The sequence below is a fragment of the Prunus dulcis genome, chromosome 7, assembly GCF_902201215.1.
Source record: "Prunus dulcis chromosome 7, ALMONDv2, whole genome shotgun sequence".
Lineage (NCBI taxonomy): Eukaryota > Viridiplantae > Streptophyta > Magnoliopsida > Rosales > Rosaceae > Prunus > Prunus dulcis.
This window is the reverse complement of record NC_047656.1, coordinates 669,893-689,504: the sequence shown is the minus strand read 5'-3', so window position 1 is coordinate 689,504 and position 19,612 is coordinate 669,893. Positions and strand designations below refer to the sequence as shown.

General features: G+C 37.7%; 3 protein-coding genes across 4 annotated transcripts; all 3 read right to left on the bottom strand.

The window, feature by feature from the left end:
- Positions 1-1,887: 1,887 nt before the first annotated feature.
- Positions 1,888-2,970, bottom strand: LOC117633971. The gene is made up of 3 exons (XM_034367851.1): positions 2,958-2,970; positions 2,016-2,380; positions 1,888-1,905 (listed from the first exon to the last, which is right to left on the bottom strand). Exons 1-3 carry the CDS (start codon positions 2,968-2,970, stop codon positions 1,888-1,890), a joined length of 396 nt encoding a protein of 131 aa, XP_034223742.1.
- Positions 2,971-4,333: 1,363 nt separating this feature from the next.
- Positions 4,334-5,611, bottom strand: LOC117635598 (ethylene-responsive transcription factor ERN1-like). The gene has a single exon (XM_034369925.1). The coding sequence runs from the start codon at positions 5,380-5,382 to the stop codon at positions 4,444-4,446; it is 939 nt and encodes a 312-aa protein (XP_034225816.1). The 5' UTR covers positions 5,383-5,611; the 3' UTR covers positions 4,334-4,443.
- Positions 5,612-7,737: 2,126 nt separating this feature from the next.
- On the bottom strand, positions 7,738-18,974 carry LOC117633800 (importin-5-like). Of its 2 annotated transcripts, XM_034367580.1 has the most exons (20): positions 17,577-18,974; positions 17,071-17,274; positions 15,819-15,923; positions 15,036-15,101; positions 14,772-14,936; positions 14,550-14,624; positions 14,294-14,445; positions 13,945-14,080; positions 13,767-13,836; positions 13,542-13,669; positions 13,361-13,417; positions 12,336-12,521; positions 12,141-12,233; positions 10,648-10,733; positions 10,384-10,450; positions 10,237-10,303; positions 10,001-10,137; positions 8,725-8,816; positions 8,510-8,576; positions 7,738-8,390 (listed from the first exon to the last, which is right to left on the bottom strand). In XM_034367580.1, exons 1-20 carry the CDS (start codon positions 18,804-18,806, stop codon positions 8,226-8,228), a joined length of 3,348 nt encoding a protein of 1,115 aa, XP_034223471.1. In that variant the 5' UTR covers positions 18,807-18,974; the 3' UTR covers positions 7,738-8,225. The 2 variants fall into 2 exon arrangements, with proteins under 2 accessions (XP_034223471.1, XP_034223472.1); XM_034367581.1 differs by lacking the exons at positions 15,036-15,101; positions 15,819-15,923.
- Positions 18,975-19,612: the final 638 nt, after the last annotated feature.

Sequence of the window (19,612 nt, the reverse complement as noted above, 5' to 3'; positions counted from 1 at the left end):
AAGTTGTGAGGCTGAGGTTCTTGTTGCTCTATCTGCATGTCTTCTAGTGCAATTTGTGGAACTTCAGTTGTTAGATCATGATTTGGTGAGACTTGCTTGTCATTCAAATCAGTGAATGGTAAGATGGTTATATATCTCAGCATATTTTCCTTTTCAGCAGTTTCCTTGTTTTCCAAAATTTCATCAAAATCAAAGTTTTCCTCAGTGTCTGATTCAATATCATCTTCAATAAAAATAGCTCTTTGAGTTTTCATGAATCTTGTGCTGTTGTTGGGACAATAGAACATGTACCCCTTTGTTCTATCCGGATATCCAATGAAAAAACAGCTTAATGTCTTGGAATCTAGTTTCCTTTCCATTGGATTGTAGAACTTTGCCTCTGCCTTACTTCCCCAGATTTTAAGATGTGAGAGACTAGGCTTTCTATTGCACCATGTTTCATAAGGAATTTTGTCTGCACTTTTGGTAGGAATTCAGTTTAGCAAATAATTTACAGTTTTTAAAGCCTCTCCCCAAAGAAATTTTGGAAGCTTTGTGCAGCACATTAGGCTCCTAATCATCTCAATCAAGGTCCTATTTCGTCTCTCTGCTACTCCTTTTTTTTTTTGTGGTGTGCCTGGGTTAGTGTATTGAGCCACTATACCTTCTTCTTGTAGAAATTTGGCAAAAGGTCCAGGGTTCCTTCCTCTCTCATCAAATTTACCATAAAATTCTCCTCCTCTATCTGACCTTACTACTTTGATTTTTGAATCCAACTGGTTTTCCACTTCTGCTTTATAGACTTTGAACATGTCCAGTGCATTGGATTTTTCAGATATTAAGTACACATAACCATATCGAGAGTAATCATCTGTGAAGGTTATGAAATACTTCAAACCATCATGTGTTTGAGTGGGAAAAGGACCACAAATGTCTGTATGTATGATTTCCAGCACTTTTTCACTTCTTTTAGCACCTTTCTTTCTCAAATTTGTCAATTTCCCTTTAACACATTCTATGCAAACACTGTCTTTGTCATGGTGGTTAAGTGGTGGCAACAGATTTTCTTTGTTAAGCAAATTCATTCTTTCAGCTGAGACATGTCCTAGTCTCTTGTGCCAAAGTTTATAAGATTCTTCTTTTTCTGCTTTTCTTTTAGTGCTTATCACATTGATGCTTAGATTTCCAGTGCTGGGATTTGGTTTCTTGCAGTTTAATCGAAACATTCCATCATTTAGAAAACCATTGCCAATCATAACTTTATTTCTGAAAATGGAGAATCCAGACTCATCAAACTCAAACTGTAAGTTTGATTTTACAAGCTTACTAACTGAAATAAGATTCCTTTTCATAGAAGGAATATAAACTACATCTACTAACTCCAAAATAAAACCAGACTCCAACTCGATCCTAGCTAATCCAATGTACTCCACCTTGACTCTTTCTCCATTTCCTACGAACACCTTCATCTCAGCCTTGCTTGGCAGCCTCTTTGTTTTGAACCCCTGCAAGGAATTAGCCACATGAACTGATGCACCACTATCTAACCACCATGAATCTGAAGAAATCTCAATTGCATTAGACTCAAAACAAACATGTACTTGATTCTTACCTTTAGCCTTTTGCTTATCCAACCAACGCTTGTACCTGTCACAATTCCTCTTCATATGACCAAACTTCTTGCAGAAGTAACACTTGAGTCCTTCTGGTTTCAGTCCTTTAGTCTCCTTTTCTTCCTTGTTTTTCTTTCCAACGATTTTGCCTTTTCCAAAATCCCTTCTGAAGCTGTTTTGAACCATATTAATCTTTTCTTCAGCCTTATCTTTCTTCATATTTTGTTCTTCCTGCACACAGATGCTTATGAGGTCAATTACTGTCCACTTCTCCTTTTGAGCTACATATGTGCTTCTAAGATGCTTGAAAGTACTAGGCAGAGAGTTTATAGCAAAATGCACCATCATAGTTTCATCCACATTGACTTTGAGTGCCTTCAGTTTGTTCCCAATTTCCAGCATGTTCAGTATGTGTGTTCTCACACATCTTTCCCCATTGTATTTTGTATCAGTAAGCTGTCCCATTAGAGTTCCAATCTCAGCCTTTTCTGATTCCTGAAACTTCTCCCCAATAGAATCAATAAACTTCTTGGCATTATCACATGATGTAATGCTTCCCTTGACAGATGGTGAAATTGACCTTCTCATGATTAGAATAGCCATTTTGTTTGCCTTAACCCATTTGGCATATTTTGCTTTTGCTCCAGCAGATGCATCTGCATCAGGTACTGCAGGAGCATCTACTTCAATAGCCATCTCATAGTCCAGCAGACCTACAGCAATTTCCACATCTTCCCTCCATTTGGTGTAGTTGGAGCCAACGAGAGTTTCAATCGAGTTGTGATTAACTGAAAAAACACATAGTATATATATGTTTAAAAACTGAAAACCCCATAACTTTAAAACATGATCGATTCTCACCTTTAGGTGAAGAAATCAAAACATGTTTATCAACACTAAGACATGAAAATCACATAAGCTTCCTGTACAAGAAAGGTTCCACATCTTTGGACAGAAGAACAACCTTGATAGCCTACGTGTTTCATCTCTTATGCTGTTCTGCTGAAAATAATTGCACGATAAATCATTCACATCTTTGGATAGTGAATCATTCATTATGCCTTTATTTTCAACACAAGTTTGATCATAAAACTTTGAATGTACAGATCTTGTTGTGTCTGAGTTGCTTTGGCTTGCTCAGAGCACGGCAAGAACTATACAAAACTTTGATCAATTTCTGTTTGCCACAGCAAGGTGTTAGCATTAACTCTTGCTGTGTCAAGTTTCTTTAACCTTGAAAACTTAATTATCCTTCAATTTTCAAGTTCTAAAAGCTGCAACAAAATTGGTTAGGTAGAAGATAAAATAACTTATGCTCTGATACCACATGTAAACTTTCTAAGCTATTATAACTTGAACACTAACCTTGTTCTGCCATTGAAGTCTTTTATCGAACACTTGGGAGACAACTCTTCTCTAAGATAACCGACTGCCTTATTCTCAGATTCCAGATGGGGTGAATTACTTGATGAGATTTGTGTGTATCAGCTCTTAGAGGGAGCTGCTCTATTTATATGCATTACTTCAAGGAGTCTTGCCCATCAAAAGACTCCTTGAGGTATCCTTATTGCTATAGAACTGTTAATCCTAATTCTTATAGAACTAGAAACCCCTTTAGCTCGTAATCTATATGGAACATTGACACAGAGGCTGCAGGTCGAGAGTAGTGTTGAATTCTTGATCAGTCTTGAGTCTTGCAATCCGATAATGTAGAGAAGACCAATTCTGTAAGGATTGTGATAATAAACTATCTTACACTATTTTCATGTACTTGTACACATAAATCCTTTTGCGTCACACACACAAACTAACATCAAAACTCCATTTTAAGTAGTGGAGGACATAAAATAAACCAACAACATACTTTAAAGACTACAGGGATTGCATTTTTATGGTTCAACATCTTTTCTTTATCAATTTGGGAACTGTTTTCAAAACCATCAACATCTAGCAAGGTAAGGAAAGGAGCAAGGATTATAGAGAAGAGTTATCTGATGTTAGAGTAGGATTTCTCACAGGAAGAAATGCTTTCACATATTCCTGACTAGAGGCTTAACGTAATATTCCATGTTTGCAAGAATTGCTTTAGCCAGTGAATGGAAATGATTGCATACCTCCGCTCAAGCCAATGTTGAGTTTATATAAATTATAATGACAGGTTTCTTAGGGATCAAGCTCCACTCCCCTAAACCAAATCTAGTTTCAACATTTTGTCTGGCTCAACAAAATTAACCATGCTACTTTAGCTGCCCTTAACATATGCTATCGTTTTCATTTTATTCTTTTATTTTTTTTACTTGAATAGGTTGATCATGGACCTTAAATGATATTTCAGGTAAAGACTGTCCTTACTGCCGCAAGTTCTCCAACCGGTTGAAAGGTGAAATCGCGAATCGGCAGTAAAGGATCGGTCCTCCTCGGAGTTTCTTAGTTTTAGCTGTAAGAGGAAGGGTGCATTTTGTTTCTTAATTGTTACCTGTAACATATCAAGTACATATATTTTTATCCCAAAGTAAGATAGTTGATTTGGACAATAGGGGACATGGGTATATTTAAATCAACATGATTGCTGGGATTCTGGGAAAGAAAGACATTTTATGATTGAGGAAAGCTTTAAATAACATTAAGTGTAACTTCTCCATGTATGTAGTTTCTGCAGACATCTTTAAATCAGCAAGAATAAGTTATACAAATAAGTATCCATCTTTATCTCTAACAGTTTCTCAGTTATTATAATCCGGTCGTATACCATAAACCCCTTTTGAGAGTTTAAAGCGAAAGAAAAAAAAGAAAGATGACAAGAATGAAAGAGAGATGAAAATTCCTTGATCACTAAAAAAAACCTTCATATTTAGCAGAACAAAGGACACAATGGTGGAAGATCCCAAGAGGGTTCGTTAGGATCATAAACTGTATCCATATACTCTTGCACTCCATTCATTGCATAGAGGGAAGCTGATATCTGCCTTTCAACTTTCATCCTTTCGAATTCCAGAAACTCCGAATCAGCTTCAGCTGCTGTAGTAGTAGTAGTAGTAGAAGAAGAAGAAGCAGCAGTAGCTGCCTGATGTTTCGGCAAATCAAACACTTGTTGGGCAAATGAGAACCCGTCAACCCCGGTTTGAAATCCATCCCATGAAAGATTGGATTGAGAAGCAGAAGAGCTCAACTCAAATTCCTCATTGCAGTGTCTCAAATCTGGTCTGTAGACATCATCAAACAGCTGAGAATCTTGAAACACCTCACTAGATAGTGTATCACTGCCACTGCTGGTGGAATTACAGGTGCTTGTACTAGCAGTGCTAATATTTCTAGTCATGTACTTGTCACTACTAGTAGTTGAAGATGTGGGAGGATGTGAGGCATTCATATAATCATGATCAGCAATACTAGAACTAGTTTGCTCTATTACTTGTTTGCTTGATCCTCCTTTTTTGGTGTTAAGTAGATTTCGGATTCGAGAAGCAATAGGAGAATCCAAAGAGACATGTGTAATAAAGTTGGTTCGAGTATTTGAGCCGCGAAGAAGGCAGGCAGCTTCATCGTAAGCTCGAGCAGCCTCTTCGGCAGTCTCAAAGGTTCCGAGCCACATTCTTATCTTCTGTGTGGTGTCTTTGATCTCAGCTACCCATCTCCCTGAAGGCCTTTGCCTCACACCAACAAACTTGTTTGCGTTGTTGCTTCTAGTTCTTCCCTTCAACTTTCCCACTTTGCTCATTGGAATGCCTACAGCTTTGTTAGCTGCTGCTGGGAAGCAAATTTGGTTCTGCTGTTGAAACTGAAATTCCATTGCAAAATAAATGTGCCAGAAAATAATTAAGATGGTTGGAGATGAGAGAGAGAGAGAGAGAGAGATGGGTTTGATTTAAGGAAGGATGATCAGAGAATGAATTGGAAGAAGGCACTCTGTCTCTGTATAAGGTAGCTAGCTCTCAATAGTAGTGGAGAGCTCGTCTTCATCTCCTTGTTTGGTTTTGGTATGGGATTTATATAATCAAAGGTTTTCTGAGTTTTCTATAAGCAACTGGATGGTTTAGGAGCTCTCTGTCCTTTTATGTTTGTTATCTTATGAAACATATATTTAATGTACAATGTTGAAAAATTATCTGTCAGAGGAGACTTGTATTCTTTTTCCATAAATACCCTTTTGGCATTTGACAAAATATCCGATTATGGTTCCCCATCTCATGCATCACTTGCCATTGTTACTATTTTCTCAACATGACATCAATTCAATTCAATTAAGTTAGAATAATATATACTGTGGTTTTTTTTAGTACAAGCGATTGGAGAAGTGGGGTTTACACACAAATATTCATTGCATGTCTGGAATTTCGAACCTCTTCCTACATGAATGGAGGTAAAAGAACTCAACCAATTAAGTTATATGTCACTAGCTAAGTTAGAGTAATACACACAAACCAAATGAAGTTCTATATTTTCTAAACAAGCGATAATGAGATAGGGGTAATCGATCATAAAACCTCTGGTACAACAACAAACACTCTTAACTACTTAAACTACAAATCTCTTACAAGTTCTAATATTTTTATATCCCAATTAAATTCTAACTTTTTTAACAAACAAGAGAAAACAAGTCTTACTTGTGGAGGGACATTAAGGACATAACACAAAAACAGGGGCGTTACCATTTAAGGCCTTGTGGGGGTAAGGGGCTCAAACTTTGTCCCCTCTCTTCTCTCCAAGTCAAGCATTTGACAAAAAAAGTCGTGAAGGCACGAAAGGCTGCCACTTGGAGGCACCAAAATACTCTTCTAGATAAGAACAGAATCAAATGGATCTTTTCAATTTAGGTGAAGACCAAGTCATATATGTTCATGGACAGAATACACAAATATAATATCTTATTATGCAACAAGCTGCGTTTGTTTTACTCCTCCTTGCGTCACCAGACAAACCTTGTTATTTCATCATTATATTATTACTAGATTCTTTCTATTTTTTTATTTTTTTTTATTTATCTTTATTATCATATTTTTTCTATTTAAAAATTTTGAAATATATAAAATATTGGGTCTCTGTCTGTATGTACTATGACGATGTTGGTAGACTAGACAGGTCGTTACAGCTTTGGGCCAACCGTATATTGAATCTAGGCAGCCAGTTCAGTTGGACCATATCATTACAAAGTTAATTAAATTTAAGTTTTAATCATAAAAAACTTTCATTGAAAAAAGATAAAGTTTTTTTTTAAAAAGATAAAAAAACCTCTCAACTTCAAATCAAAGACATACAAATGTAAAAGATTTCTTAAGAAATCTAAAAATAAATAAGGGCAATTTTGTTTATTTTGACTTTTTAAAAAAAATTTCTCTCTGTTTTGACATTTTTCAAAGTCTCCCTACAAGTTACAACCCCGAAAAAGGGCGAAAGGGCATGACCCCAAAAGAGTAATAAAATATTATAGCCTAGTTTGGCCGAGTACACCTAGAAACATTACCATCATTCGAGGTGAGGTTGAGCAGACATAGTAAGATGACAACTCTAACTGCACAACAAGTGGGGTAACTCAGTTCTTTAGAACATGTTAGAGTAAGCTAAAGAAGATTTTGACAGGGGTTGACTTCAAATGGGGTTGTAACTTGTAAGTAGTAGGAGATCTCAAATTACAGTGAGAGGGCTACCATTGTGATAAAACAAGACCAAACCAACTCCATTGTTTCACTACTCTAAATATTAAGATCAAATTAAGCTTGAGAAAACTCTAATCGGGCTTAAAATAGAGTCGGAAGTAGGACATCTCAAATTACACTTACACCGAGTTCTTTTGTGATAAAATCCTTACATTGAGCCTTTTTGTGATAAAACCTGCTGCATAGATAACAGACGACGACGAAGAAAGCCAAACAAACTACGTCTCCATCATCAATTCGCCACTCTAAATATAACGAGCCAAACTTCCTTGGAATGAACACCCCAAACTAAATCATTTAGGACTCCGGTAGTTGTGACTCACATAACTGCTAACTAATTCCAAAGAAAGACTTGGAGATTCCCAACCATTGTATGTATCGTATAAAGTAACATAAGAATCATTGATGCTACATATAGGGCCCAGCAACGTAAATGTAGTTGAAGTGCAGTGTGGATAGCAAAAGTAGATGTTCAAGGGTGATAAGGATATGTGCTGAACAATGAAACCAAATGCAAAACAAACTTATATTAAACTGTTTTACATTTCAAAAATATAAAGCACCAAAACTGATACAAGATGTCTTCATCACACACCTTGACCTTTAACATACAAAACTAAAAGCCACAATTGTACGCAATCCTTTTGTTGACTTCAATCTTTTGAAGCTTAGGAGTACTGGATCGTCTATAATATGCACACTGTATTGCAAAACTTTCTATCCCTAACTTTTTTCATCCTCCGCCGACTAAAAAATGCAACAAGGCATTGGCGCCAATCCACGAGAAATAATTTTGGAACACAAAATCAAAAGAATGCACTATCAAAACGCAGACCAGACATCCGCTTCCAAACAATCATGTGCCCACCCCATGAGCTTTCCTGATAAATGAAATTGCATATCCCACCAATGCAAAGGGAAATATAATGACCAGAAGCAGCAGTTTCCACAAACAAAAGGCAATGCGAAGGCTAAAGAATTATGATGAGAGTATAAATTGCAATGCAAGCTGTTGCTGGGGCTGCAAGGATGACCAGGTTGATTCTAGGGTAGAGGGCGGTAAAGTTTGTTGAAGCTGCCTTAATAGATTAACCATACGACTAGCAGTTTGCTCTGTTGCCAAATCTTTACCAGCGCATAAAACCTACAGCACATTGGCCCAATTGAGAGAGAGAGAGAGAGAGAGAGAGAGAGAGAGACCTAGACCTAATACTTCACAAGAATGAATGAGATTCATACGTGCATCAGAAAACCACTACATACCTCAGCAAAAACCGCAACTATTTTGGGAAGATATTGATTATTGGGCCCTAAAAGCTCTCTATCTGACCTGTAAACAATGCAATTACTTTTCATTATACAATCACCTTGGACAATTAAATAGGCATTGAAGAGTGGAAAATAATACTGACCATAAAAAGACATGCAAACATTTATCTATTAACAATTCAATATTCTCCAAATTCCAGTTTTTTTACCTTTCAACCATTGAACATAGCTGGTCATGGACAACCTTGGCCTCAATCAAATCACCTTTTATAGGTAAACAGCTTAACCAGGCTGGGACGAGCTGCCAAACAAAATGGATATGTGAAACAACAAAAAGGCCAATATTAAATATCCACTACCAGACTTGATATGGTAATAGCTAGATCGGGAAAAAAATCGTTGTGTGTGACAAAAAATGTAAAGAAAAGCACTGTGAGGAAGTATAATGCTAGTAAAAGGTTGAACAAATAGCAGTAGCACATATACAGAACATCTGACACAAAATCATTTGACTTCATTTCAGAATTGAAATGGCCCCAAGGGGAACAATTCGACATCTCAGTTATTTTCGTTCACATCAGTAAATCAGCAAAGCACTAGCCGACTAATCAAATGCAGCTATCTATTTACAAGTGTGCTGATTTGGGATGGGGTAAAAATATTGGGCCAAATCACCATCGCCATCACCATCGCCATTGCAACCACATCCCTAACACCTAATGGATACCAATTACCCACCCTAGTGTTAGTCCCCTGAAAAGCTTCACCTAGCAATCAACTATGTTTATTCTACAAACCCTGCAGCACCACCATCAACCAACTTTGAGTTGACTCTAACCCAGCACTGAAAGATGATGTGTGTGATTCAATGGATGACATAGTTTATCTTATCACAACACGGCTTCTAATGAACACAAATCAATTTAATAGGGGCATTTGATCATACTGAGAGCATTGGACATGCTGAAATTCCTCCCAAGAGATCAAAACCCAGAATACACATCAATTTAGTTGATGGAGGGCCTGTTTAGGATTGCACTTGTAGGAAGCACTTCTGCTCATAAATGCGTTTACTAGAAGCGCATCGGGTGCTTCCAGAAGAAGCACTTGAGTGTTTCTCCAGTAAGTGCTTTTATGACCCTGAAGCACTTTTAATTTTTTCTGCCAAACATTGTCAGAAGCACTATGGGTTTTAGCCCTCCCAGAAGCGGTCCCAAACAGGCATTAAGTCGACAACATTAAGGGATTGTTGGGCTTGAGTAGGCTGCATTAAGGAATTGTTGGGTTTGAACATGACACAATATAAAAAAGATGCATTCATCACTCTGAGTGGTTATGGTACAGAACGAGCAGTAAGTTAATGGTACACCATTTATGCCTCAAACAATCAATTTTTTAGCACGACGCCAAGCATAGACACATCGACAGAAGTAAAAACAAGAAAATACGAAAGATCAGAGTTTGAAGCAAAAGAATATCATCTACCTGTGTTGCATCTATACTGTCACGATGGAACTGGCAAATTTTCCCAAAAGCTGAAACAGCATTGTCATATGCCATCACATTGTCAGAATGTTGTGCATTAGGGTGCCTGATTACCATATCCAACCTAGAAAGAGCTTCTGCAGAGAGCAAAAATTGAAAAATAACACCCATCAGAAAACATACAAGGAAACAACTCCAAACAAAAACAGAGACGAAGCAAGAGAAAAGCAACCTACCTCCAACAAGCGGTTTAAACACAGATCCACCATACTCCGCGCAAAGACCAACCCCATAAACCGCAGCCTGAAGTAGATGTTCTTTGTTGTTAACTGTCACTATGATAACTAAATATGCACTATAACACAATCAAAAGGAGTACAAACCTGACGAACATCTGAACTTTCATCATTGCAAGCTTCCAATAGGAAAGGAACGTAGGTATCATAGTATCTGTTTCACCAATTGTCATTTGGTTACAAGAGGAGAAAATAGGAATCAAGATTCCAATATGGGAGATGATTTAGGCACTCCAAACTCCCACACTCCTGTACTCTCTCACACAAGAGGAGTGCATGAGGTTATTTTTGAGTGATTTTGGATTGCCAAAATCATCACCCTTCCAACATAATACAAACAAAACTGCTTACTTAAGAGCTGCTTCACGGCAATGCTCTGCCATATCATCAAATATACAAATGGCAATCCGCCTCTCTTCCGCAGTTTTATCCTTACCCTGCTCCATCAATAAGCCATCAGAAAAATTCTTGTAAGTACATGAGTTCAAATCATAAAGTCGAACAGGTTAGGGAATACAAAAAATACTAAGAACATGTATTTTTTTCATAGCTGCTTCATTCTCGTTTGCCTAGATTTAACATGTCAATTTACGAATTACACTCCATTTCATGTTAAATATCCAAAGTAACTTCTTTTTACAAAGTAGCACAATAAATAGTGTGATGCTGTCAACATCAAATTAAATTCACAACAGTCATGCAAACCCGCCCATGACCAGATGATGATGGTCAAAACTCCGATGTTCAAGGAGCAGATTAACTCATCCAGTGTGAGAAGGGGTACGCAGCGGTGATGTATAACTAAAGCTTCAAGGATACCCCACACAAGTCAGAGATAAATAGTGTGATACTGTCAACATCAAATTAAATTCACAACAATCATGCAAACCCGTCCACAACCAGATGATGATGGTCAAAACTCCGATGTTCAAGGAGCAGATTAACTCATCCAGTGTGAGAAGGGGTAAGCAGTGGTGATGTATAACTAAAACTCATGCATGTCTATACAAGGTTGATCTATGAAGTCGAGTGTGCCCCACAAGCAGACCCCATTTCCTGCAAAAACTGGGGATCCCTTTCCTGAAGCTATTATTGGCACTTCAAAAAAAGTCATCTTGCACTCCTTTGTAAAAGCGCAAGGGAGGAAGGCATGCTGACTTTTTCGGAATGCCAATAGCAGTTTCCTATATATATAAATATGTGTGTGTGTGTGTGTGTGTGTGTGTAGGGCCCTTCATAAATGGGATTCTGTTTTCACTGTAGCTAGGATGGGATGCATATCGACACAATATCAACAACTGTATATACGAATTATCGATGGTATTAATAATATGGACAGCACATAGAAAGTTGATATGGATCCTGCCACAGTTACAGTGATATGGGATCCCCCTTATGCAATTATACATACAACATATATACAAGTAAGGATGTTTGAAGTAATAAGTCTGTTTTCTTTTCCTTTTCTATCAATATTATAGCCCTCCTTTCAAAATCTTATTTAATAACTCTATTTCATCATCTCTTATGTTATTGGTTACTAGTACTATTGTTGTCTCATCCATGGACCTTATTTTTTATTTCATTGATCAATAATTTCTATTCTGGAAATTTCTTACTTAATAATAAAATCAAATAATTGACAAAGATTGATTATAAATCTCGATATATAATTTTATTTTAGTAAGAATAACAAGTAATTTTCTAAATATTTTACGCACATTACAATCTGAGTCACATGCAGCGCACATCTCAATCTGCCAGTACAAAACGAAAATGGAAAACTACCATAGCTTTAGAAGTAGTTAAACAAGACAAACAAAACGAGAGGAAGGGAGATTTACCAGCATAAGTGTTACGTAAGTTGAAAGCTCATCAAAGAAAGGTATGAAAGATGCCTTGAATGTCTTAATCAAAGATCCCAAGCAATCACCGACCTTCATCAGGGAAAGCAATAAAGCATTAAAAGAAAAACTCAGCGTTCAGTTCCTTCTTTTTCACTAAAAGATCATCAAAATATCCTAAATCTCAAAGCTTACCAGATCAAAAAGTTCTTCTTCTTGTTCATTTTCTTCCTTAAGCAGTTCTCCTTCTTCTGCATCGAAGTCCTCTGCCTTGGCCCTTTCTGCTCGCTCTTGTTTTCTTGATGAACTGGCTGTAACCACTTGTTTGATTTCATCCACGATGCACCTAACTTGGTTTTCATCAAGAAGTGCTCCAGAAATCTGAAAGAAATACTACATTAAAATAGATCCAACTTCATAACACAATAGCAGTATGCAGCACAGTGGTAAAACTCCAATGAAAGGCAACTTCAAAACACTTATTTAGTGGTAGAACTCCATAAAGCAGACACAAGTGTTGAACATCCTTCCAGTATAGTATCCAACATACTTGATTATATTATAAGTGACTAAATTAAAAACATAAAATCCAGGAAAGGATATTGGATGTCAACGGAGAATCTTTTATCACGTAGTTCAAGAACAGTCAATCAACTAGTGAAGTCAATATAAAACATAACCTGAAGGCAAGATTGCTTTCATGGGTTTTATTTTCCTTCAAAATACAAACACTGATGTCATTTATAACAATTTTCTGATTTTGTGGTAGAAATTATTAAGTTTACTTTTTGAAATTGAATCAACAGATATAAATTATTATCTAGAAGCACACATTTTTCATATTAAAGGCAAGAATCACCACCGGCAATTTCAAAGTAACCATACAGTAAAACTGATCAGAGTTTTATTGTGCCAAACACAAATCAGTTATTTTCACATACTAAAAAAATAAAAATTAGTGAAGCTTTGAGGAGTACGAAATTGAACCAAAAAGAAAAATACACTGGTGCAAGTAGGTATTGCACATGTAGGTAATAGTGTATAGCAAATAACTAAAACAGTAACTTGAGTTAACAACTTATTAACATCAGTAACATGCAAATAAAATGTATTAACATCTAGTTGGGACGGAGAGATGCAGGAAAAAGAACAGATATGAAACACATTCATTTGTTTATGGGTTCTATTACACGGAACAAATATCAATTGATGCCACAAACCTGCACACATTCCTTTAACGCATCTAAAATGCTTGCACAAATTTCTACCTCAGGCTCCTGCACACCAAATATGTTCAAAGGCATCAAAACCAAGGTCACTTGCATTGAAAATAAACAAAACAAATAGCAAAAAATATGATTGATCATTGCTGAAGACCAAATAAACCAAAGATTCCAAGACCTTGTGTAGTGCTTCAACCAATGCTGGTATTATGTAATCAGACAACTGCTTGATATAGGACTCATTATGACCTTGTGCAAGTCCCTTCTCTACAGCTAATTTGGCTGAACGCAACAGCTCAGGCATCGCTGCAGAAAGTAGATAAATGACAGAGAATTTTAGGAGAGCTCCAAAAGAATCTGATATGAGAAAATAATTAAATTCAAGAACTGGTCTAGCTAATACCTGAAACAGCTGCCTTTCTAACTTCTTCATGGAAATAAAATTTGAGAAGAGGAACCAATGTTGGAGCAACCTACAATAACTTAAGCACAGTCATTATCTAGTTGTTGAAGTTGATAAAAGCACCACCACCATCCCCTCCCCCCTCCCCCCCAAAAACAAAATGTGAATCATCATCAACCTGATCAATCCATGGGAAGAACCCTTCCTTCAATTCATCAGCATAGCAACATAGCATGTTACAAGCCGTAGCTTTTTCCTCCAGGACACTAGTCCTAATTCCTATCCTTTTATCACCAACAGTAATCATTTCAATGCTGCATTAAGAACACAAAACCTGTCAAAAACTGAAATTATAGATACTTTTTGCCATAAAGTATTATTCAGCCAAATGAGTAGGATCTCAAAAGTGCCTTTTTCTAGCACAAACAATTAGGAACAGCATCCAAGACTACCAGGAAAGAAATTGTGGTTTTTCCTAAATACAATACATATATCAGGTCTTAAAAGGTGAAATTTAACCAACCAACCTATCATCATCTTCATCAATATCTGCATCTGAATCTGCAGATGTAATTGTCACATCAGGCTTCAGTTGAGCAGACTGAAGCAAAGAGGGCATGACAACATTCATATAAGGGAGAAAATCCTGTCCAAGGCATTTGCAAAGTCTGGCCCATGCCTGAAACATGATTAGGCAGTTAGTTTATTCAGTTTACATATGTAGAATCCGCAGGACATTCTTCTACATTTTCGCTGTTGTTTCTCAAAGTTACAAGAACTTACTTGTAACATGTAACTTGTTGTAGGATCGTCTGCCTCCATTTGAGATCCTTGCAATGACATCAAGACTTCCATAATCTTCCCAAACAAAACAAAACAATAGGGCCACCATTATTTCAATAACCAAACAGAATATCAGCTAAATAACTAAATAAATAAATAGTGGATCTCTCTCATCATTAATCTGAAACCAAGGATAATGTATAACATGTTATTTATCGTCACCTGCTTAGCGTCATCCCTGAACTTATCCTTTCCAACAGCCATTCCAACCAAACTAATACACTCCATGGATTTGGCACGTAGCATGCGATTGGATTTGTCATTAGCATTAATCAAGATAGCTTTCAAGTAAGGCATTACAGCATCATAATACTTCTGGAATTGCTCCTGCAAATACAAATACAAATACAAATGTCAAATCTGATCATTGTGTTCTTAAATAAACTGAAATTGGCAACCTAATAATGGATTTTAAAATGCAAGTACCTGTGACGAATCGGCAACTGAAGCTAGAGCTGTTAAAGCACCCTCCTGCACCATCTGCTTCCCATTCTGGGACACAAAAATATAAAACATATAAGTTCAAAAATGCAAGTACGCCTTTGCACCAAGAAGGAGAAAGATTCTCCACACCAAAGGAAAGAGGTTAAGCAAGATATTTCTTCGAATTTTTAACTCAATGGCTTTCAATTTCAACTTAATCACCGTCATAAGCCTCATTAACTTATTCTCTTTTATTTTCTCTGCCTCACCACAAGATGTTTTCCCATTTATATTGCTGACATTCTGACTAAACACAATAAAAATCAAAAATCTCAAAAATCCTTTTTCTTAAACTTAAAAGAACCATCAATCTTATTCTACCATAAAAACAGTCTTTTAATTCTATTCTTGGTCAGCTCCTTATCCATGGTTTCTTCCCTAGCATCTTTTCCCTGGTCTGTGTTATTTTCAAAAAAATCAGGTTCTCCAGTCCATGTTTCCTTTGCAACTACCAAAAGTCAAAATATGAACAACCATTCATTGCCTAACTAAAACATTAACTGCATCACATTATGAAAGTGACTAAACAAAGAGCCATGAATGCAATGATTAATCACAATATTTATCTGATACAACATATTTTTCCACTACAGCTCTTGTACCAATATGAAGTGGTTTCACCAACCAATCACTTTTAATTTATATACTAATATATACATCTTCTGCCAGCATATACACCAAAAACATATTCTCTATGTGAAATTGCTGAATAGGAAGATTATGTACCTGTAGAAGTACAAGAAGCTTGCTCACAATTCCATCCAGGTATGGTGTCAAAATATCTGGGGTGCAATTTTCACTGAAATTGAGTACTGCTGAAGCAGCATGGGCCTGTAACATAGAAATAAAGAAAAACCATCAAGTTGATGTGCAGAGTGAAACCAGAAGCATCAATGTCATCACTCATAAATGTCTAGAAAATCAAGAACTACGGAGAGGGTGTGTCTACGTATAAATAAACAAGAAATTAATCGTATGTAGCGATTTTGCCACCACTCAATGAATTTAATGATTTTAAGGATATACTTGAGTCAACACAAAACTGCTTGTAAAATTAAAACATAGTTTCAACTGTTAGTGCAATTTCATGGAGAACATGCACAAAACTTATAGGACAAACCTAAAGGGAACTCTTCCATACATGTACTTCAACAAGGAGGGAATGGGGAATACTACCATCCCAAAAAATGCAGAAGCAGACATTTGAAGATGAAAAAAAAACAAAAATTTTTTCCAGAACTCATGCCCAAATAAGTTTTAGGATGTGTGCCATTAAAGTTCTGTAAAGCCCAAATACCCGCCATCTCAGGCTCAGGATTCTAACCTTATCTAAACATGCATAAGATGTTTTCAAGTTGCATGCTTAATTCATCTGTTTGAAGCATGAAGAAGGAGCTAGAGATACATATTGTCGGATGAGCATAATATTATTGTAGATAACATATAATTCTTTTCCTAAGAATGTATGGTTCACATTTTGCAGTTGCATGAAATTTTCTGTATTGGAGATATTTATAAATGCATTAGTGTGCAAGTTGTTATTTACAAATAAATAAATGAAACTGCAAAAAAAACAAAAAAAACAAAAAAAAAACAATTATGCCCTCAAAAAAATAGGAGACATTAAATTAATATGATTTCTGTGATTAACAAAACATACAAAGAATCAGGTATCAATTCATTTTGCAGAACCATATTATCTAAATTAAGAATCAACATTCAATGACACCGTTACCGAAATATATAGTTACATGAATTATGCTTGGTTTTCCAAAATTACTATATATCATAGCCTAATCAGTTCATCTTTACAAGAAGGATAAAATTTTACCAAGACAGCAGCAAAAATGAGAGTACTGAAAATGAAGATGATTAAACATTATTTTATCAAGCAGGAGGTGTTGGGTTAAAAGAACATACAGCCCTACAAGATGGGGAAAGGAAGCCCTACTATTGAGTACAGGACAGTGTTACAAACCTGTACTCGAGGATTTTGGAAGTCATCCATGGCTCCAGCCAAAGCAGGCAGCACTCGCTGGTGATACTGGACTTGTAACTCTGGGCCTAAATCCGTTGACAATTGCCCAACTGCATTAATTGCTGCCCATCTCACACGCGGATGGGGATCTTGGAATGAATTCAACACCATTGACACGACCTGTTCAAGGTTCTTTATCATTACCTGCGCCAATAAGTACAAATGTTAGAGCACGCCACTCGGAAGAGAATAATATAGCCAGCAGAGGAATACATGCATAAATAAAGTGAGAAGTTATTTCATTATGAAGCTGTGTATGAAAGGCATTAGATCACCTACAGTAATGACTAATCATCCTGAAGAAAAATACAATATCAAATGCGTCCATGGCTCACGTTAACATTACTGTCCACGGCTCACATACATAACTAATCAAGTAAGCGCTTATACACAAAGCAGAAGCTCCAACATTGGCAACACAAAAGCGAAGGATGAGTTATTTATACCTTGGAGCAACCCTCGGCAATCTGAGCAAGGGCAATGTGTGCGGCGTGGTGCTTTTTCCACTCGGGAGCAGCCAAGAAAGCCGGGAAAACCTCTGAAGCAACTGGGACAATGGTATTCCCACCCAGGGAAATAGAGAGCCTATCCAAACACTCCTGTCCAAACCCGTAATTGCTTGTCTCCCCGGCATCCTCATTCTCTGTATCGGCAGCGTGCCACTCAGGTTCATCCTCAATGTCCAACAACATGTTCATGAGAATCGCAAACAACCTCTGAATGAACTGCGGCAACTTCCTCATCATCCCAGGTGCCCTCTCCCTGGCCTCGGCCAAGGTAATCACAAACTCAATGGCCAGATGCCTTGTCCCTTCCTCCAAGGACTCGGCCTCGGCAATCTGAAGCATGGACCCCACCACATCCACCAACTGCCTTCTCAAGAACCTCGGTTCAGTCCCTGCCAATTCAATCAATAACTCCAGAGCCTCCTGCGCAGTCGCCTCCTGCCCGCAATTCAACGCCTCGGTCAACGTCTGCATCATCAGCGGCAACAAGTCCTGGAACCTGTCCCTCTCGGCCGCACTAGTCAAGCACTGGATGAAATTCACTGACGCCCCGAGGGCAGCGATTCTGACGTCGGCGCTCTTGGCGGAGGTAGACAGGCACCGGAAGAAGACCTCGTGGAGGGTAGTCAAGTGAGGAACGAGGGTTTCGCCGATGTAATGCGCCAATTGGGCGAAAATCAAGAGAGCCGATTCCTGGAGTTTGGGATTGTCAGAGGTGACGCACTGGAACATGAAAGGGAGAAGCTCGGGCCACTGGTTTTCGGGGAGAACGGAGGAGGCGAGCTCGGAAATGGTATCGCAGAGCTTCTTGGACATGGATTTGGAGGACTCGGATTGGAGAGAGGAGAGGAGGAGGGACTTGAGGGTGGACTGGGTGTTGGGGGTGAGGCGGGGCCAGAGGAAGGAGTCATCGTGGGTGAGCTGGCGGCGGAGGAGGATGACGGCCATGGTCCTGGACTCGGGTCGGGTCGAGGACTGCAAGACGTGAAGGAGCTTGAGCAGGAGGGCGTCCGGGTGGGCCTGCTTGCAGAGGTTGAAGAGGGCTTCGGCCTGGGATCGTTGGTCGTTGCTGGAGGACATAAGATGAGATATTAGGGTTTCGAAGTGGGTCGGGTCGGGGCCCAGAATTATGGCCAGTTGTTGCTGCTGCTGGGTAGGATCCGTGGCCATCGGAGGAGCTTTAGGGTTTGGGGAAGGAGAAGTAAAGGGATAAAGGATTTGGACGGAGGCGTTTATTTGTTTTCGTGTGTTTTTGAGTTTTGCGCCTCCGAGAATCTCAGAGAGAGAGAGAGAGAGAGAAAGGAGGGAAGAGTTGGGGAAAAGAGGAGGGTTTGGCGTTTGGACGAGGGTTTTTAAATGGGGGGATTCCTCGGTTTTTCTCTCAAGTTACTTATTCTAGCGTTGCGTACTGTGACCAATAATACACTTCTTCTTTTTTCTTCTTTTTTTTTTTTTTTAATTCTATTTCTTTTATAAGTAATATGGTTATGTATAAATTTTAAGAAAAATTAGGTGTTAATGATAAAATCTTTACTAATAAGGATACGATAAACGGAGTATTTTTGTTTTGGATTTGGTGAATGGGTTTTGAATTTATTTTTGTAATAGGTCAATGATGTGGCCCAAATTGAATGGACCAATTTAAATTAATAAGAGGAAATATTGTTTTGCCCTTTTTATTTAAAAGATTAGTCCAAAGTTTGTACCAAGAATGGAAATTATCATTTTGTTATTTTGCCAGACGGACTTGGTGGCTGTCAATACCCATCATCGATGGCCAAAAAAAAAAAAAAGTGATATGCAATTTGGAGGACTTGAATTTAAGGGTGGGCATCTAAAACTGAAATACCGAAACCATACACTAACAATACCGTACCATATCGATTTCATACCGTTTCATTTGGGATGGGGAGATAATCAGTATCGTACCGTACCGTACCAATAAAGTATGATATGGTAGCGGTATCAAGTATTTG